Source organism: Bison bison, unplaced genomic scaffold (genome assembly GCF_000754665.1).
Source record: "Bison bison bison isolate TAMUID 2011002044 unplaced genomic scaffold, Bison_UMD1.0 scf7180017864213, whole genome shotgun sequence".
NCBI classification, from domain to species: Eukaryota; Metazoa; Chordata; class Mammalia; order Artiodactyla; family Bovidae; genus Bison; species Bison bison.
Genome location: NW_011494785.1, coordinates 6,778,697 through 6,799,223, shown reverse-complemented (window position 1 = coordinate 6,799,223; position 20,527 = coordinate 6,778,697). Strand labels below are relative to the sequence as shown.

At 56.8% G+C, this 20,527-nt stretch overlaps 1 protein-coding gene across 12 annotated transcripts in view; it reads left to right on the top strand.

Annotated features, from left to right (window-relative positions):
- CSNK1E (casein kinase 1, epsilon) overlaps window positions 1-20,527 on the top strand; it is a 35,916-nt gene that overhangs the window by 14,144 nt on the left and 1,245 nt on the right. For 4 of the 12 annotated variants that reach the window (XM_010845096.1, XM_010845095.1, XM_010845094.1 and 1 more), the window contains exons 2-7: window positions 1,480-1,564; window positions 11,319-11,429; window positions 11,561-11,709; window positions 13,111-13,339; window positions 13,949-14,119; window positions 15,266-17,014. In XM_010845096.1, the coding sequence (XP_010843398.1) occupies window positions 1,489-1,564; window positions 11,319-11,429; window positions 11,561-11,709; window positions 13,111-13,339; window positions 13,949-14,119; window positions 15,266-15,930 (1,401 nt within the window). In that variant the 5' untranslated portion in view covers window positions 1,480-1,488 and the 3' untranslated portion in view covers window positions 15,931-17,014. Of the gene's footprint in view, window positions 1-1,479; window positions 1,565-11,318; window positions 11,430-11,560; window positions 11,710-13,110; window positions 13,340-13,948; window positions 14,120-15,265; window positions 17,015-18,612; window positions 18,674-19,427; window positions 19,621-19,751; window positions 19,892-20,452 lie in introns of those variants that run through there. The other 8 variants (XR_825685.1, XM_010845099.1, XM_010845100.1 and 5 more) reach the window with 8 other exon arrangements.

The following is a 20,527-nucleotide window of genomic DNA, read 5'->3' as shown; positions in this document are numbered from 1 at the left end:
CACCTCCCCTCCCAGGTGGGTCTGGCTTTCCGGGTAGTCCTTAGTGTGGGGTAGGGGCTGAGACTTTGCCGTTTTTCCCCCTTCCTGTGCGGCCTCCTGGCCCTGGCATCAGCTGGTGGGTGGGAGGCCGCCAGGTAGGGCAGCAGGAGCCCTGTCTGGGCCTTAGGGTAGGAGACTTGCTGCTGGAGGGGAGGTGGGCAGGCTGCGTGACCTCCCTGGGCTTGAGTTCTCTGTCTGCAGAGAGCATCTCGCCTTCCTAGTTGTCTACACTGGCTGTCTTGTAGACACTCTGTGATTTTAGCCGACCCCCACACAACCTTCTCCTTATTTCATAGGCCCCCCCAGAGCAAGACCTCATCTCCCAGCCTTGGAGTTTCCTCCTCTGCTGGCCAGAACCTCGAGAGTGCCCAGACCTTTGCCCCAGGCCAGAGCAGAGGGGTCCCTCCCAGGGTGGTCCCTGCTGTTCAGAGAGCTTGGGAAAGCTTGGACACCCAGCGTGGGGCACAACAGGGAGGGAAGTGCTCAGATAGGCACTTCCCCCCAGACTCCTCCCACCCCACAGAAGCTGACGGGCGGCTCAAAACTTGGCTTTGGTCCCCTTGGTTGCTCTGCAGGGCTCTCTTAGGAGACCCTCCTCGTCTTGAAGAAAGCCAGCCCCAAACTCTCTGTCTATCCATAGAAGGCCGTACAGAGTCCTGTTGCGGTTCTTGGTGTTGGCGAGGTTGAGAGAGGGAGAAGGCCAGAAGCTGGATGTTCAGGGGGCCCCTTTCTGGCCTTCCCCCTGAGTTAGGGCAACCACTCTTTGTGGGGCTCAGTGCACACTTGCAGAGTCTACCTCTGGGAAGACCTGTCCAGGCTGTGGAGACCTGGCCTTCAGTTCTTGGTGCTGGAAGCCTGGGGTGGGAATGGGGTCACCGGGACCCCATCATTTCCACGTCCTAAGGGGGCTGAGGAACTCCTTTGGGGACCCTCCATTCACTCTGTCCTCCTGTCCCTGGAGGTTGGAATTAGCAGGTGGTTGCCATGGCAGCAGCCCCAAGGTGATCAGCTTCTGCATCTGCCCTCCCCATCACCCCCTCTGTCCTTGATTTTCCTTTCAGGGTCTTTGCCCATTGTGACTAGCCTGCCCTGAGAGACTCCTATTGGAGAGTCCCCAAATGCATGTCCCCCGAGGAACTGCTTGCTTTGCTCTTTCCTCCTGCCCCCTGTCTCCAACCCCCTTCTTCTGCCTGGCGACACTGACACCTGTTCTGATAGCCTCACCACCCGTGGAGGCTGTTGGGCTACCTGACACATGGTTGCCCTCAGGCAAAGTGAGGCCAAATCCCTTCCAGGCCAGCCGGATGGAGATCCCAGTGTCCCGAGTTTTTTCTTGTGGCTTTGTCAGACCTTTTTGGTGGTGGAGGGGTGGGGTCTGGGGGCTCACCCCCTTCCCAGCTCCCCTCCTCTCTGACCCTGTGTTTCTGCTTCCCTCTGCAGGAGTGAACCATGGAGCTACGTGTGGGGAATAAGTACCGCCTGGGCCGGAAGATCGGGAGCGGGTCCTTTGGAGACATCTACCTAGGTGAGTGTTTCTGGCTCCAGCTCAGTGGATCTGGAGCCCCTGGGACAGCGCTGGGGACTCGGAGGAAAGATGCCAAGATTTCACGCTCTGAAGCTAGAACCTGACTCTGGTACCGTGTTTTGATCGTTTTGTCCCAGAACCATCCCAGGTGGGGAGGAAGCCTCAGGCTGGGGGTGAGGCAGGCCGAGGGACTCCTCCTCAGTCAGGGCAGGAGGGTGGGCGGCCGGGATGTCAGTGCTGCCATCGGGCTGTAGGAGGTATTTTTAACTCTTGGTTTCTAGCTGCAGATGACCTGGGTTTCCATCTGGGCGTGGGAAAGCCCAGGCTGGGTTAGCACCCCTGTCTTGTCTCCTGGGAAAAAGGATGCTGGTGGACAGAAGTGGCCTGGGCCGCTGTTGCTTCCCCCGTTTGGCCTGCCCCGCCAGACGGCCGCCTGGAATTCAGCCCAGGAAGACTTTGGAATGATGCAGCCTCCCCACTAACCACGGGGGCGGGGGCGGCGGGGGGGCGGTGGCGGGGCGGCGGCGGTGGTCTTAACTTTTTAGAATCTCTCTCCCCGGATGTGCTTCCTGTTGAAAGGCTGAGCATGGTCTCGTGTTGTTGATTGAGTAAATCACTGACATCTCATCCCTGTCCTTGACCCTGGAGAATGCCACTTTCTCAGCGGCCCTGGATCGGGGAGGGGGGCGAAGTCAGGAGGCACAACCCTTCCTTGGCAGTTGTTGGTCCAGAGAGAGAGACTGTGTTGGTCGATCGGGAGTGGGAGTTGTTAGAGCGAGGTAGCAGCCCCTGGGGTTTCTCCCCATTGCTGTCCCTGTGCTCTTGCCAGCATCTGTGCTTCAGTTTCCCTCCTGGAAAAAGAGTCGTTGGTCAGTTCTGTCCTGAGCGGAGGAAGCCGACAGGTCAGTGTGCCGGGCTTGTTGCTTCAGACCTCAGAGGGTTTCTCTTACCCAGTGGTCTGGGTCCCTGCCCTCTTGGGGTATGAGATCTGCTTCTCAGTGAGCCACTTCTTCTCCATCAAGGTCGGGGGAGACATGTATGCCCACATTCTTCAGGCAGTACTTGTGCTGGGAGCCCTGTGCGAATGTGGTCTCTGCTTACAGCCGCCTCTGGGGACAATGCCGAGCTGTTCCCGCTTTACAGATCGAGACAGGGTGGAATGGTCAGGTTGGCCACCAAGACTTCTCTCCAAAACTAGAAATGACAAGGCGCTCTCTTGGTGACAAGGTCCAGGGGTTAGGACTGCATGCTTCACTATCAAGGGCGCAGTTTCGATCCCTGCTCAGGGCACTAAGATCCCATGGGCCAGGTGGTGTGGCCAAAAAAGAAAAGAAAAAAAAAAACAACTACAAAAGGCAGACTTTCTACCCATAGCCCTCCAAGGAGTAAGAGTGTAGAGGACAGAACATGGGAGGGAGCCGTCAGACGTGGCTTGGTGCGGTCGCTGAGGTCTGTGTGATGCAGCAGGTTTGTGTGATGCTGCCGCCTGGCTGACCAAGGACTTCCAGGAGGCACATGAGGAGAGCATCTTGTAGACTGGCAAGTGCCAGCCAGATGTGCACGTCATGGTCAGGTACCTAGTAGACCACCCTCCTGTAAACACTGCAGAGCCCAGGGCAGAGGAGGAGGGGACAGTGCAAGCGGGAGCTGATGGAAAGGTTTGCTCTGCCACTCTGAGCTCCTGTGGGGGTGGGGAGGGGCACTGGCTTGCCTCCATGCTTTTGCCCCAGGGCTCAGCACGTGGGGGTTCAGTGAAAGCCTCTGAAATGAAGGAATGAGGAAATGAGGCTGTGACACTCAGAGGCCTGTGAAGTGGCAGGGGAGAAGAAGGATGGGATGTGGGGGGCAAGTTCAGGTCCCCGGTCTATTTCTCATGGGCTTTGACACCTGGGATAAGTCATTTTCTCTCTCTGAGCCTCAGCATTCTCATCCGTGAAAGAGGGAGGTACCCCATCTCCTTTCTGTTTGTGAAATTGGGGTGAACATAGAGGATCCGCTTATCGTGGCAGCTTCGGGCTCAGAACTGAAGCCTGGAGCCGTTGGTTCAAGGTGGCTTTTGGCAGATGCACAACACTGGGTCCCAGGCCTTCTCTGTACAGAAGGGAAACTGAGGCCCCGAGACGGAGGGCAACCCAAGGTCATTCAGAAAGCCAGTGTTCCTGGTCCTCCCTGGGACAGACTTCTCTTTATCCAGTAATCATCTGTGTGACTTGCTCAGTTGTGCTGACTCTCTGCGACCCCATAGACTGTAGCCCACCAGGCCCCTCTGTCCATGGGATTTTCAGGCAAGAATACTAGAGTGGGTTGCCATTTCCTTCTCTAGAGGATCTTCCCAACCCAGGGACCAAACTTGGGTCCCCCGCATTGGAGGCAGATTCCTTACCATCTGAGCCACCAAGAGAAGCCTTAATTCCCAGTATTCATCTAGTTCATTTTAAAGTTTAGGTCCGAGCTCACTCCTCCAATTTACTTTGGAGTACATTCTACCGGCTCTGGGTATTGGCCTTTCTTTACCTCGTGTGTGCCCTTGGACAAGGGATGACCTCTGCCAGCCTTGGCATCTCCGTCTACAAGGTGGGGTCGTGAGGCCACCAGGGTGGCGAGAAGCAGCGAGATCATGGCACACAGACCCTCTGCATGCGCTCAGCCCAGCAGTGGTGCTTTCTTGTGGTGTCCCCCAGCCCTCAGTCTTGGTTAGGATTTGCTACCATCAGAGGAGCTGGGTCCCCTTGGGCCTGAGCTGGGGTGGGGGCAGGGGGTGCAGGAGCCAGTTCTCCGCTGACTGTCCAGCCTTCATCAGTGCACAGGCCGTGGGGACCCCGGCCTGGTGCAATGTCCCGCCAGCTCCTTCCTGGGCCCCTTTCTCTGGCGTGGGGGTGGCAGGGATTGTAGGGCCTGCCCAGCTGGCCTCGCTGGCTCCCTTTGTTCAGAGCTCTGGCCACATTCTCATCGCTAGTGCTGGCGCCAGGGCCTGACTCCAGATGGCCTCTGCAGGTGGGGCTGGGCGCGGCCTCCAGGCCCTGCTTTCCAGGATCGACCGAGGGCAAGCACATTTGTGGATGTGGCTTCCTGGCCGGTAGTGGTCCTCTTCAGGTCCCTCCTCCCTCGCCCTTGGCATCTCAAGGGGCTGCCCAGCAGGGGTGGCCCGCTTTGCTAGTGGCCAAGCTTGTGCCACCAACTCTACCAGCTGCCGACCGACTGCCCTCAGGAACTCTCTAGACCTCTTCTTAGTCTCTGGGCCTCAGTTCCAAATGGGGAGGGGATGGCCCACTGCAGTGGGTGATTGTGGGGTGTGCGTCATCCCCACCTTCCGTCCAGCCAGGTCCCTGATTATGCCAGTGTCTGAGGGAGCCCCCATGTGAGATTGGTCATCCTCCTCCCCATCTAGAACTTGCCAAGGTCCCAGACCCTCAAGGGCTAGCCGGGGCCAAGCCCTTCTCTGTGTCCAAATTTGTTTTCCAGAGTGTTTCATCCCTGCACCACCTCCCTGCAGAACTGCTGTATCCGACCAAGGGGCCCCCTCTGCTGCCCTCGCCTGGCGCTTTGTGCCTAGTCAAAGTTATCCATTGTCATTGCCACAGAAGGTGAGCTGAGCTCCTCCAAGGCGGGGCCGGCTCAGGGCTCAGTGTGTGTCTGTTGAGTGATGAATGAGATGCTAGGGAATTGAAATCGAGAAAAAAGCAGCTCCAGAGATGAATTTTCAGATCCTGGCTGTGCCCCAGCCGGTTCTGTGTGACCTCAGGCCAGTTACTTAACCTGTCTGAGCCTCAGGTCCACAGCTGTGAGAAGTAAGGGAGGTCAGAGAGAGGACTTGCAACTTCCTGGTAAGAGTTCAGGGGCAGTGCGGGGATCTGGTGGGGCTGGTGGGACCCGGAGGCAGCTTGGCAGTAGTAGGAGTCATACGCCTTTGCCTAACATCTTAGGTCCCTGCTCAGGGATGCTGTGCAGCGTTTGCTCATTGATTGACCTTTGGTGTCTCAGTTTCCACACGTGTCAAATAGAGATAAAGGCAGTAATACTTGCAGGATGGTGTGTAAGAGCCCACAGGGCCCAAAGGCCCCTCCCCTTCACCCCCCCCTCCCCCATCTCGGGGAGGGGCCTTCCCTGTGCACCTCTGCTCTCCGCACAATCTGCTGAATCATAAGTGCTGAAGGCCCTGCGTCGCCCAGTCCCTGCCCCCTGCCTGAGCGGGGCTACCGTCGTCTGGACAGTTGCAGCAGCCTCTGTGCAGATCCCCACCAACTTCAAGTCCTCTTCTGTCCTTCCTGATACACCAGTGGTCCCAACAAGAGGTGGGACTGCCGGATTTTATCACACGGGGGACATCAGTTTTGGTTGTTTTGGCTCAGGGTGGGGGGACTGCTGGCAGCTGGTGGGTAGAGTCGGGAATGCTGGAGAACACCCTGCAATGCGCAGGACGGCCCCACCACAGAATCACAGGGCCCTGTAATAAGGCAGCCAGGCCTGGTCCCCAGAGGCTCAGGCTGATGCCTAGGATTGTGGCACTTGAGACCCTTCCTGCCTCCTCCCCGCTCACCTCTTCCACTGTCTGCTTCGGCCCACTCGAGCACCAGCTAGCTGCACCAGAACCACCCAGAGCTCACTGCACCCCACCCGTCGGGCCTTTGCACGTGCTATGACCACTCTGGCCCAGTCCTCCTCACACCGCAGGAGCCTTTGCAGCCTTTCCTGCCACTGCTAGGCTGGTGGACTGTAGTGAGCCCCAGCCCCCACTGCCTGCATCCTTACTGTGCCCCCAGAAACACGCGAGGCTTTCCCCAGCGATGAGTGTTGATGTTTCAAAAGCACCTTAGAGTTTGCACAGTGCTTTCTCTCCTCCCATTGTGCACTGAATTTGGAGATCTGCTTTATTTTTTTAATTTTAATTTTGTATGATTCAGAAATGAAAATACACACAACCAAAGTCCAAAATACACAAGCATACTAAGGGAAAGACGCCAGTTACAAAAGATCGCATATTGTATGATTCCATCTGTATGAAGTGGCAGGAGTAGGCATATCCATAGAGACAGAAAGTGGCTCCGTGGGTGCCTAGATTGGGGGGGTTGCTGGGGGAGGTGGGGAGTAACTACTAAGAGATACGCGTGTTTTGAGGATGGTGAAAGTATTCTAAAATTGATTGTGGTCCCAGTTGCATAACCTTTTGAATGTACCAAAAAAACCCCACTGAATCCTACACTTCAAAGTATGTGAATTTTAACAAAGGTTTTGAAAAAAAACAAGGGCAACATATAACTTAGTATCAGAGAAATGTCCTTTCACTCCCCTGCCCTGCTCCAGCCTTGTGGGTTTCTCCTGTTTCTTTTCAGTGTTTCTTTATGTAGATACAACCAAACACAGATACATACTGTGTCCTCGAGCATAGAATACATACGGTTCTGTACTTCGCCTTTTCACTTCCTATATCTTTGAGATCTTTCCACTTCTGCACCGAGAGAGCTTCCTCATTCTTTCTCCATTGTGTTCCGCTTTATGGATGGGCCTTTCTTTATTTAACCAGGGCCCGCGCTGGACATTTGGGTTGTTTCCAAGCTTTTACTATTGCAAACAGCCTACAGCCCACAGCCTCATCCAGGCCTGTTTTGCCCTGTGTGTGCCTGTGTCGACTAAACTCCCCCAAGTGGAAGCCGGAGGGAGCCAGGCGGCCCTGCAGCCTGCTTCCCCAGTTCATATGGGGCCTGCCCGCTGGGGAGGGGAGCCCCCTGCCCCTGCAATGCAGGCCACCTTACATGGACTTGGTCTTTCAGGATAATATTAACTTATATTTTCTCTTACAGGAGGTTGGGTGTCTTCATGAGTAAGCCATTTTTATACTAATAATTTCTTTCTCTGTTAAGTGTGTGTTTGACTCCTTCAGCCTATTTTCTGTGGAGTTGTTGGTCTCTTTCCTGCTGATTTGTAGACGCTCAGTATAAGTGTGATATTAGTTCTTTGCCATTGATAAAAGTTACGAGTATGTACTGTAAGTCTTTGGAGTTTGTTTGTGGTGTTTTTGCCATGCGGAAGGGATTCCTCTTTTGGAGGGGAGGGAGACTTTTTTTTTATGGCTTCTGGATGTTAAGTCAGGGATAGAAGACCTTTCAGTTCAGTTCAGTTGCTCAGTCGTATCCGACTCTTTGCAACCCCATGGACTGCAGCACACCAGGCTTCCCTGTCCATCACCAGCTCCCAGAGCATACTCAAACTCACGTCCATCGAGTTGGTGATGCCATCCAACCATCTCATCCTTTGTCATCCCCTTCTCCCGCCTTCAGTCTTTCCCAGCATCAGGGTCTTTTCAAAAGCGTCAGTTCTTCACATCAGGTGGCCAAAGTATTGGAGTTTCAGCTTCAGCATCAGTCCTTCCAATGAAAATTCAGGACTGATTTCCCTTAGGATGAACTGGTTGGATCTCCTTGCAGTCCAAGGGACTCTCAAGAGTCTTCTCCAAGACCACAGTTCAAAAGCATCAATTCTTCGGCACTCAGCTTTCTTTATAGTCCAACTCTCACATCCATACATGACTACTGGAAAAATCATAGCTTTGACTAGACTGACCTTTGTTGGCAAAATAATGTCTCTGCTTTTTAATATGTTGTCAGGTTGGTCATAGCTTTTCTTCCAAGGAGCAAGTGTCTTAATTTCATGGCTGCAGTCACCATCTGCAGTGATTTTGGAGCCCAACCGTTGTTTCCCTATCTATTTGCCTTGAAGTGATGGGACCAGATGCCATGATCTTAGTTTTCTGAATGTTGAGTTTTAACCCAACTTTTTCACTCTCCTCTTTCACTTTCATCAAGAGGCTCTTTAGTTCTTTGCTTTCTGCCATAAGGGTCATGTCATCTGCATGTCTGAAGTTACTGATATTTCTCCTGGCAATCTTGATTCCTTCTTGTACTTCATTCAGCCCGGCATTTCTCATAATGTACTCTGCATATAAGTTAAATAGGCAGGGTTACAGTATACAGTCTTGACGTACTCCTTTCCCGATTTGGAACCAGTCTGTTGTTCCATGTACACTTTTAACTGTTGCTTCTTGACCTGCATACACATTTCTCAGGAGACAGGTCAGGTGGTCTGGTATTCCCATCTCTAGAAGAATTTCCCACAGTTTGTTGCGATCCACACAGTCAAAGGCGTTGGCGTAGTCAATAAAGCAGAAGTAGATGTTTTTCTGGAATTCTCTTGCTTTTTTGATGATCCAGCAGATGTTGGCTATTTGATCTCTGGTTCCTCTGCCTTTTCTAAATCCAGCTTGAACATCTGGAAGTTCTTGGTTCACATACTGTTGAAGCCTGGCTTGGAGAATATTGAGCATTACTTTGCTAGTGTGTGAGATGAGTGCAATTGTGCAGTAGTTTGAACATTCTTTGGCATTGCCTTTCTTTGGGAAACCTTGCCTACCCCCAAATAAAAAGCAATGCTCCCTTCCTGTAACATCTCATTGTTTTATTTTTTAAATTAAATGTATAAAACATGTGCATGGTTTAAGGCACTCTTCTCACCACTAGTTGGAGGAAGACAGCTCTGTCACCCTGAAGACCCCTAGTAACCCACCCCATCCTGCCGTCTGCTTCCCCCACACGGAGGTAACCACACCCCATCCTGCCCTTTGCTTCCCCCAAACAAAGGTAAGGACTGTCTGAATCTTACATTTTAAGTTATTCCCTTTTGTTGAAGAGTTCTATCACGTGTGTATATCCCTAAACTGTATATATTTCGGCATGGAATGTTTTAAAATTGAGACAGTCAGGATTGTGCTTGCATCCTTCTGTCTCTTCCTTCCTCTTTTTTTTCTCCCCCTGAAATTGAGGTGAAATTCACATGACATACAATTAATCATTTTAAAAGTATACCATTGTCTGATAGGACTGAGCAACTTCACTTTCACTTTTCACTTTCATGCATTGGAGAAGGAAATGGCAACCCACTCCAGTGTTCTTGCCTGGAGAATCCCAGGGATGGGGGAGCCTGGTGGGCTGCCGTCTATGGGGTCGCACAGAGTCGGACACGACTGAAGCGACTTAGCAGCAGCAGCAGTACAATCTCAGGGGCTTCCCTGGTGGCTCAGATGGTAAAGCGTCTGCCTGCAATGCAGGAGACCTGGGTTCGATCCCTGGGTCGGGAAGATCCCCTGGAGAAGGAAATGGCATCCCACTCCAGTACTCTTGCCTGGAAAATTCCATGGATGGCGGAGCTTGGTAGGCTATAGTCCATGGGATCACATTCCGATAGGACTGAGCAACTTCACTGACTCTAGTACAATCCCAGTGTGTGTGACCACCATCCCTGTCTAGTTCCAAAACATTTTCATCACCCAGAAGAAAACCCTGCACCTGTTAAGCAGGGTAGCCTGCCCTGTGGCCTGTCCTACTTCCCCCTGCCCCAGTCCCTGGCAGCCACTAGTCTAACCTTTGTCTCTGTGGGTTCCCCTGTTCCGGGCATTTCATATACTGGAATCAGACAGTGTTTGCCCTCTGGAGTGTGGCTGATCCACCATGCACCATGTTTGTGAGGTTCGTCAGCGTCGCAGCCTGTGTCGGTCCCCTGTTCGTTTTTAGGGACAGGCAGAGTGGTGGTCCACGGCTGCGCTGATGGGCTCTCGGGTGCCTCCACCTTCTGGCCTTTGTCAGCAGTGCTGCTCCTTGCCCTCTGCTCAGGGAGGGTTCAGGTGCAGAGAGCCACCCGCACAGCCGTTGTGCTGGCTCCCCCTGCCTGGGGCGTCCCTGGGCGCCTGCCCCACCTCGTGGCTGATTTCTGGCGCTGGACGTTGTGCTCCTTTGCTGCTGCGCAAAGGTCCTTGCTTGGCCTCCCGGCAGTCACGTTTCTGAAGGGTGTACCCTTGGGAGTGGCCTGGTTTGGCTGAGGGTCTGTGTGTGTTCAGCTTTACCAGACAGAGACCAGCCTGGCCTCCAAAGTGGTTGAGCCAACTTACACTCCAGTCTTTTTTCCCCCGTGTGATCTTCTGCTCTACTCAGGACTTGTGGTGCGTGGCGTGAGCTGTGTTGTCTTTCCTCAGATTGCCAGCTGTTCCAGGCATGTTTGTTGTGGAGCCCCATCTCGGGCATCCCTGGTTTGAGGTCCTGGCTTTATCATGCCCTCCCTTCTTCCAGTAGCTGTCTCCTCCTCCGGACTTTCTGTGTTGTCTCTGTGCTGAGACTACACCATTTAGTGATGGCAGCTCTAGTACCCCTTGGCTCCCAGCAGGAGCTGGCCTCTCAGCTTAGCCCCCAGCCTTCCAGCTCAGCCTGCCCGTGGCTGCAGCTGGGGAAACTGAGGCCCGGCACAGCTTGGGTTGGGATCTTTCTCGAGACGGCCCTGCGCCTCTGCCTGTTCCCCTCCTCGGCTCTACGCCCCACTGACGGTTCCTCTCTCCAGGGAGTCCTCAATGGCTCCACTCTGCAGGACACAGCTCCCTTGAGTGGTCTGGGAACGTTTTTTTGGCCCCGCCCTGACCCCCTCCCGTCTGGTCGCCTGCTGCCCCAGCCTCCAGTTCTCTGCATGGTCCGCAGCCCTTCCCTCCTTCCACCAGCACGTGCTGCAGTTCTGGTTCTCCCTTCCTGCCCAGGCTGGGTCAGGGGCATGCTCTGTGCTCCCTGGTCCCTCTGCTTCCCCTGGATACAGCCTGGGGCCTCCACCACCTTTCCAGCCTCTTCCCAAGGGACACTGAGCTGCTCAGGGGCAGACATGGAGTGGTCCTGGTCTGGGGCTGCCTGGCCAGCTGAGTGTGACCTGGGTCCCTCTGCCCCTGCAGGTGCCAATATTGCCTCTGGTGAAGAAGTCGCCATCAAGCTAGAGTGTGTGAAGACGAAGCACCCCCAGCTGCACATCGAGAGCAAATTCTACAAGATGATGCAGGGGGGAGGTGAGGGCCGGAGGGGCGGTGGGTGTGGGGGTGGGAGCTCTGCACCTGTGCCTTGAGCACTTGCACGGGGAGGGGCCCAGGGACTGGTGGGCTGGGGAGTGACGGCGCCTGACTGCCCTGCCTCCATGCAGTGGGGATCCCATCCATCAAATGGTGCGGGGCCGAGGGGGACTACAACGTGATGGTCATGGAGCTGCTGGGGCCCAGCCTCGAGGACCTCTTCAACTTCTGCTCCCGCAAGTTCAGCCTCAAGACTGTGCTGCTCCTGGCCGACCAGATGGTGAGTCCCCCAACTCCTCCCTCAGGCCGGGGGTCACTGGGTACCCAGCTGGAGGATGCTGGAGCAGGAAGCAGTGACAGCGACCTGGGACTGGGACCAGGGGACCTTGACCATCAGCCATGGCTGGGAGTGGGTATTAACATATAGACTGCCAGTTTCCGCTCCAAACCTGCTCAGCTGGGCTCCCACGGAAGGCCTGGGACTCTGCCCTCAGGTGATTGAAAAGCCTGTGGTCACCCAGACCTTTGGGCCTGTTCCCATGCAGTGGCCATAGGTAAGCTGCTGGGCCTTGTCTCCTCAGGAGTGGCTCCCTTTTGTGGGGTCACTTGGGACGCCCCCTGGCCCCAGTGCCCACGGACAAACATTTCTTGCATCCTCAATCCTTTTATAAATTCAAGGGAGGAAAAAAAAAAGTAAAGCACAGGATCCTGGCCCTGGGGGACTTTCCTGGTGGTCTAGTGGTTAAGACTCTGCTTTCAATGCAAGAGGCACAGGTTCAATCCTGGGTCAGGGAACAAAGATCCCACAATACTGCATGGCACAGCAAAAAAAAAACAAAAATCCTGGCCCTGGAATGGAACGTGGAGATCTTGTTCCCCAGGGTCTGTGTCTGCCCTGCAGAAAGTCCGCAGACATCCTCCAATTTTAGGCTAAATGTGTGTGCGCAGAGAGGGTTGTCAGATTCTCACAGGACGAGAAACTCAAAAAAGTCTAGGTTTTTTGAGTTTAGGAAATATTCAGAAGCTTGAGGCCCAGGGAGGGGGCCAACCTGCCAGAAGACAGATTGTGTGCATATTTATTAACATGTGTTTCTAACACATTGTTGAAAGGAAGGTCCTCTGTGTCTCCCTGACTTTGGTATCCTCCAGAAGCCAGGGGTTAAATCCTGCCTGTGTGCTTCATCTCTGTCACCCCTACCTACCAAGTTTAGGGTTCCATGTGCTCCTGTTCCCCCCAGTCTGGTTGGCAGAACAACCTCTGAAATGCCTCTCTGGTTCCTTGAGGGCCTCTTCTGTACCCTGAGGGTGTAGGGCCAGGCAGATGAGGCCTGAGTGCCTTTCTGGGCTTCCTTTCTAGAGCTTGCCATGTACTTTCCTGCCTTGCTTTCTTTCCTGTGTCACAGCAAACCCGATGAACCCCTCCATCAGAGTTTCTCTCTACTGTCGCTTCCTCCAGGAAGCCTTCCCTGACCTGCCCCTTTAAAATCATCATACATGGTGGCTGCAGACCGATCTTGCTCCCCTCCTCGTGGCAGGGGTCCCCATCCATTGGCAGGGACCACGGATGTGTTTTCCATTTGTAGGGCCCCAGCCCCCAGCCCAGGCCTGGCTCCGAGCATCTGGTGAGCCCTGCTCCCCCTGCCTCAGCACTTGCTGAGTGACTCGCTCTCCCGTCCCCCAGATCAGCCGCATTGAGTACATCCACTCCAAGAACTTCATCCACCGGGACGTCAAGCCTGACAACTTCCTCATGGGGCTGGGGAAGAAGGGCAACTTGGTGTACATCATTGACTTCGGCCTGGCCAAGAAGTACCGGGACGCCCGCACCCACCAGCATATCCCCTACCGGGAAAACAAGAACTTGACTGGCACTGCCCGCTACGCCTCCATCAACACCCACCTGGGCATCGGTGAGTGCGTAAGACCTGGGAGCAGAGGGTACCTATGGGCTGCCCGCCAGGACCTTGGCTTCCTTCTGCAGCCTGGGTTTATTCCTCAGCTGGTCACACAGGCAGGTCTTCTCCTTCGCAAGAAGCACTCTTTATTTCATGCCTTAGTCATCCCCACAGCAGCCTTGGTGGGCGGGGACGTGTCCCCATTTTTACAGCTGGGAATTGCAGGCTGACTGTGTGACACAGGCACTTAAGGTCGTGCTGCTTAGCAAGTGTTAAAGTCAGGTCTGACCCAGCCCTGTCTGATGCCACTGCTTGTGCCTGATCCGTGGGGTGGGCTGGGCAGGGAGGCCCCGGGGTGCCTACTGCACAGGGACTAAATGAATGAGAGCCTGAGCTGGAGACACTAGGCCTAGGTTGAGTGAGCAAAGCCCAGCCTCAGGCCCCTGCTCTGCAGGAGGGGTAATAGTGCAGCAAGCCAGCATGTGCTGGGGTGGGGTGGGCTCGTGCTGAGTGCACAGGGAGGGTTGTTCACCCCAAAGAGCAGGTCCTGGAGAAAGGGGTCCTGGCCCCCTCAGCCAGGAGCCCAGGTGGACCCTGCCCCTCACCTTGTCCTTGACTCTGCAGAGCAAAGCCGTCGAGACGACCTGGAGAGTCTGGGCTACGTTCTCATGTACTTCAACCTGGGCTCCCTGCCCTGGCAGGGCCTCAAAGCAGCCACCAAGCGCCAGAAGTACGAGCGGATCAGCGAGAAGAAGATGTCAACGCCCATCGAGGTCCTCTGCAAAGGCTACCCCTGTGAGTAGCCCGCTGGGGCAGCGTGCTTAGCCTGCGGTCCCCAAGGCCCCTTCCGAGGGCCCAGCAAGGCCGCACAGAGCCCGTCTTGGCCCCACTGCCCGGCTCCACAGCATCCGTCACTCATAGCTCTGTCGTCCTCAGCCCACACTCCTGCCTCTCCTCGCAAGGGCTGAGTGTTGAGACCAACGCTGGACCTTGCTTGACACCAGCTGGGTGTCCTACATTTTAACTCACTTCCGACACTGCCTCCCTGGAGGAAGCGTCAGACCCTGCAGTTAAGGGCTCAATCCTACGAGGCTGTTCCTGCTACACTTCAGATGCCAGTCACGAGTCCAGGTTGCTACCTGTGCTCCTGATCAGTTGGCTATAAATCTGAGATTTCCCTTTTCAGATTCGATTAATTTGGCTCACCAACGTCAGGGAAATACGTTTTAACCAGTCTATGAAAGAATGTGATAAAGGATACCGAGGAGCAGCCAGTTGAAGAGAGACATGTAGAGTGAGGTCTGAGAGGGTCCTGAATGCAGGAGCTTCTTTCTTGAGTGGAGTTGGGGATGTGGTCACCAACCAGGAAGCCCTCCAGACCCCATGCTGTTGCGATACTTATGGAGGCTTCATCCCATCGGCATGGCGACCATTAACTCTGATCCCAGTCCCCTCCCTTCTCTAGGGAGGCGGGTAGGGGTGGGCCCCGGGAGTTGCAAGTTTCTGATCATGGCTTGGTCTTTCTGCTGACCCGCTGCCATCCGGGAGCCACCTGGAGTCTCCTCCGTTGAGGTCTGGACAGGATGCTCCTTGTGCTCTCACCACTTAGGAAATTACACGGGCCTTAGGAGCCCCGGGAGAGGAACCTGTGTGTGTGTGTGTGTGTGTGTGTGTGTGTGTTCTGTCGTCTCACAAGGGCCCTCTCTCACCTCTGGTTTTCAGAGGAGGAAACCCAAGTTTTTCTCCTATGGCTTAGAATTTCCATCAGGTTCTTGACTGTCTTTGGGGCTCACAGATCGTGGTAGGGAGGACATCGTCTTGACCCCTCTTAGATCCAGAGCATCTGTAGGGGCGGGGGCTGGGTAGCACAGCGCCGTCCGGGGGGCCCCGGGAGCGCAGGCCTCATGACAGCACCTTCTGTCCCCCCGCCCCCCGCACCAGCCGAGTTCTCCACATACCTCAACTTCTGCCGTTCGCTGCGGTTTGACGACAAGCCCGACTACTCCTACCTGCGCCAGCTCTTCCGCAACCTCTTCCACCGGCAGGGCTTCTCGTACGACTACGTCTTCGACTGGAACATGCTCAAATTCGTGAGTCTCCTGAAGGCCGAGGCGGGCATGGGGGACTGGACCGGGAAGGCCAACGTGACCCTGTGGTGGGCGGGGCTCCCGGAAGCAGGGAGCTATGAGCTGGACGGCGCACGTGACCCCCACTCCAGCTTCATCCATGCGGACAGCCTGTGCTGCCGCAGTCAGCAGGGCCCAGGTGGGGCGCTGCCTCCCAGCGGACCCGAGAGGGCCCACCTGGGCCTCCCGTCCGTCCTGGATGCCTGGGTGAGCGGGGCCTGGATGGCACTGGTGGGCCCCCCCACTGTCTTGATCCTGGCCTGCAGCGTCTTGCTCTTGGTGTCCTGCACGTGCCAGCTGGCGGCCTTTGCTGAGTCCCCCTTGGCCAGCCTGGACCCCTTCATTGTGGCTTCCTTCTCCCTGGTTGTGGCACCCTGGGTCTTGCTAGGCACCTCTCTTTTCTCTCTCTCTCTTAAGAGTTGTGGGGGTGGGGTGGGGAGAAGTGTTCAACCGCTGGGCCTGGGACTCCGGAATCTGTGACATCCTGTATCTTGTTTCACGTCTCTTCTGGAGAAGGGGGCTTCCTCGAGCCAGGCTCAGCCCCGCGACAGCGAAGCTGTTGCACTGCCCAGCCCCCGCCCCTGTCCCTGTGCTGGGCCAGCGAACCCACCTGTGTACTGGTAAGCGCCTCCAGGATCTGACTTCTCCGAGACTTACCGCTTGGCGGGGTGGGGGAGCCCAAGAGGCTGAGCCTCCGCTGTGCTCTCTCTGTCCCTTCCAGGTGCCCGGCGCCACTGGGCACCCAGGACCCTCCACATAGGCCCCTGGAGGAGGTGGAGGAGCTGCCCCCCCAAAACTACTGGCCTGTGGTCTGGGCTGCGGGGCCCCAGTTCTGACATCACCAGGTGTGCCCAAGCCCATCGGGGCCAGGCCCGAGGAGACAGCCCTTGATGTGGTGGGGGTAGAGTGGAGAGGGTGTGCAGAGAAGGCCCTGCTGTGAGATTCTTGGGGACGAATCAGCTGCCTGGTGAACAGAGCCTGAAGGAGACACCATGTTCCTTGCCCTGGAGGGCCTGGTGGCAGTGGACCCCAGGAACAGCCTTGGCCAGACCCCGCCGGCAGCCTCTGTGTTGAACCTGAGCTCATTAAACGCCCCTACCTGGAGTGCATGTCCTCCTGACTGCCTCTTTTCTTGGCGGGCACCCTTCTGCCGGATGCTCAGGACGAGGCCTTGTTCTCCAGGACCCTGGGATTGGCACTTGGTCTCTGATCCGCGCTCTCTCTGACTCTCAGACAGTGGCCTAAGGAGCGGGGCGGAGATTGGGCGGAGGATGAAAATGTCCCACAGGCTGGAGGGCCCCAAGGGTGGGAGATGGGCAGTGGCAGCCATCACCGCAGACCTTCTGTCTAGGAGCACAGCTCTCACCCCAGGGTGCTGCTTAGGGCACTGCGCCCACCCTCTCATCCATGTACAGACGTATTCATGAGTCTGGTTCAGGGCCGAGTTTGGCCCTTCCTCTCGGTACAGCTCAGAGAATGGATTTTGCAAAGTCTGGGCCTATGCCCGCCGATGTGGTAGCCACTGGCTACATGTGGCTAATTTTTCATTAAAGTTAATTAAAGCTGAAAACATACTTCCTCAGATCGTTTGCCATATTTAAAGTTTTCAGGAGCCACAGGTGGCCAGCTAGTGGCTGCCACACCTGTCAAGGTGGATGTTAACACATCCATCATTGCAGAAAGTCCAGGGGCACCTGCAGCTCCAGATGGCTCCTCATAGAGCCTCTCATGGGACCACCCAGCCTACAAGATCTCACCTCAAGCCAGGCCGGGAGCACTCTCTCCACCCTTTGCTGGCACCCTGACCCCTTCCTGGAGTTCCCATCGAGGCAGGCCCTAGAGGCAAAAGCTGAGCAGAGGTACCAACCTCCCACACCAATCTCCGACTTGAGGGCCATTGGACTGGATAACTGGGCACCTCTGACCCCATCCCTGCTATGGTGAGCTTGACCACCTCCAGCTGCCCCTGGCGGAAGTATCTGTGGACACGCCCTGGGGACCTTCCACGTTTTTACCTCAAGGCCAAGCTCCTCCCACATCACCCCTCCTGCCCTGCCTACAAGAAGCCTTCACCAGCACCTACCAGCAGACCGGACACCATGCTGGGCACCGAGGGCTGCAAACTCTTCCATGGGAAGGATCCTGTCCTGACTGAGAACTTCCCTCCTTGGAGGGGCCACGCCGTATTGTTCAGCGTCAGGGCCCCGGAGTCCCCCGATACCTGGAACCTGGGATACTGCACAGAGCCACTGTATTCTGAAGTCCAACCAGCCAGCCGGGTGGAAACTTGACACTGCCAAGGACAGGGGTCTGCACAACACGGGGGAAGGCTCATGTGACTCAGACGTTGACCTTTTGTGTCTTCTTGTGGGCAAATAAAAGCCAAGAGACCTTCCTGGTGTGCATTTCTTGAGGCATCACTCGGGTTGGATGGAAAACGGGATGAGTGACTCAGCTCCTTCTGCTGCAGGGCCACTGTGGGCCCAAGTCTGTGGAGGGCGAGGGCTCCAGCCCTCTGCTCAGCCACAGCCCCTGGGCTGGGCACCTCTGGGGGAGTCACTTGACTTCAGTGAGCCTCAGTGTCCCCCCACCAGAGAGTGAGTTCGGACCTGCCTTGCAGGGTGGATGTGCCCCCTCCCCGAGGGATGTTTAATGAGTGGGCGTGGCAGCTCTCGTCACAGGTTTGGCCCTGCTTCTGGCTCAGTCGTTCTCTCTCCCCATCTGTTAACTGAGTGGATGGGAGCCCAGGATGAGGACCCGGGGTCAGGTGGTATTCCCTGGTGCTTCCCGGCCTGCCTGGACAGGCTTGAGGGTGGGAGGACGGAGAGCATACACCTCTAGAATGTTCTGCCCGAGTCCTCTGGGAGCACGGCAAGCGGAGACTGGGACATAGCCCAGTTCTGCCCTGAGCTGTGCGGCCCCAGGCCTCCCGAGGCTTCTCTGGGTCCTGGTTCTTCCTGTAGGATCCAAGGATCCTCTGATCCCCCAACCGCTAGCTCCTGGAGTTGCTTTTAAGTCCAGAGCCAGCCCCCACCCCATCTCTGAAGGATAGTCAGGCCTTCTCGGCCGGTTCTCTGGGAGAGACAGGGTTGTAGGAGCCTGTGGCCCATGAGCAGGCCGCCTCCGCCCCCCCAACTCAGCCTGCAGCTCTCTCCTCCACAGATGCGGCCCCCCTCATGCCAGCCCCCTGCCCTTCCCTGTGGACGACCCCAGGACCAACTAGGTAACGCGGCCGCTGCCGCCCCCATGCCGCGCTCCTCTCTCTGGGCCTTTCTCCTTTCCTCCTGCATTGGGGGTGGCAGTGGCTAGAGGGCAGAGCCCCCCAGGGGCTCACGCACCTCTTCTGCCCCCGTCTGCCTGCTGGGCCTCTTTCTTCCATGGGGCATCTAGTCCATGCCTTCTTCAGCTCCCATCCCAAGCAAGGCAGCATCTGTGTGGGTCCCTTGGGCCTCTTAGTTGTGAAACCATTGCCAGGTCCAGGGGAAGAGCAGCCCTTGGAAAAGATCCCCCTAACTGGGCCCTGAGAGGCCTGTTTGAGTCCTGGCCCTGCCTTCAGCTCGCCTTGTAACTCTTTTCTCGGCCTCTGAGCACCTGCCCTGCTGTGTTTGGAAGCGTCAGGGAACCAAGGGCCCTCTGTACATGGGGGCGGTGGGGAACTTGGCCGTCCTGGGGCATCAGTCCTCCCAGCCCTGACTCCAGGCCCCACGAGACCAGGACAGAGTGACCTCCCTCTGCTCCCCAGGTCGAGCTTTCTCCTGGGCAGTCGTGTGGCTTTGTTTTTTATCTGTGCAGTGTGATCAGGGGGCATCTCCGGGTCTCTCGGGCTACCTGCTTTGTGGGGAGGCGGTGGGACCTGAGGGTTTCTGAGACACACACCCCCCGCCCTGCCTCCCCTGCTCTGACCCCGATGGAGTGCCGGATCCCGGAGCACCCCAACCCCCGCAGGGTTGACCAGGGTTCTCGTCTCATGCCCGCAGGGTGCAGCCCGAAACCCCGAGGACGTGGACCGGGAGCGGCGAGAACACGAGCGAGAGGAGAGGATGGGGCAGCTCCGGGGGTCGGCAACCCGGGCCCTGCCCCCTGGCCCACCCACGGGGGCCGCTGCCAACCGGCTCCGCAGTGCAGCCGAGCCTGTGGCTTCCACCCCTGCCTCCCGTATCCAGCAAGCTGGTGAGCGGGCACCTTGGGCAGTGGGCGGGGGTCTCCAGTGTCGGGGGCGCAGGGCAGCCAGGGGCCTGGGTGCTGAGGGCAGCTTCCCTCACCCTCCTCCCCCAACCCCGACCCCCCGCCTTGCCTTCCAGGCAATACTTCTCCCAGAGCGATCTCACGGGTCGACAGAGAGAGGAAGGTGAGCATGAGGCTACACAGGGGTGCGCCTGCCAACGTCTCGTCCTCCGACCTCACTGGGCGGCAAGAGGTCTCCCGGATTTCAGCCTCACAGGTGAGCTGCCCTTGCCCCCAGCCCCTTCTGGGCCTCACCACTGCCCCAGCAAGGCGGTGGGAGTCAGGACCCAGCCCTCTGCCAGGGGCCCCAGCCTGGGTGGGTGGCAGGGAGCTCACAGTGGAGAGGGTCGTGGTCCCTGCCATCAGCACGCCCCCGCCGTCCCCACTCAGCACGGGATGGAGGGGTGGTCGGACCCCATCGGGTGGCCCCCACATAGGGGCTGTGTGTGGACTAGCAAAGTGGGGAAGGGAGGATCCCCGGGGAAGGGGTCTGGCAGAGGTGGGCGGGAGAGCCACTCTGGGCCTCCAGAGGCGGTGGTGGCACCCCAGCAGGACAGGTTGAAAGCTGGGAAGCCCACGGCCTTGAGCAGCTGCTGGGCCTCCCGGGGCAGCGTGCTTGTCTACAAGATGCGAACATCTGGGGTGCTTGAGATCACACACCCACTCCTTCTCTTGCATGAGAGGCCTGGCGGGGTGGAATTCTGTAGTGGGGAGAGACTTGCCCGCTTATCCTGCCAGCAGCTCAGCCCCTCCCACCCTTCTGCCTCCCTCCCCCCAGACAAGCGTGCCATTTGACCACCTCGGGAAGTGAGGAGGAGCCCCCATCGGACCAGTATTTGCTTAGGTGAGTCGA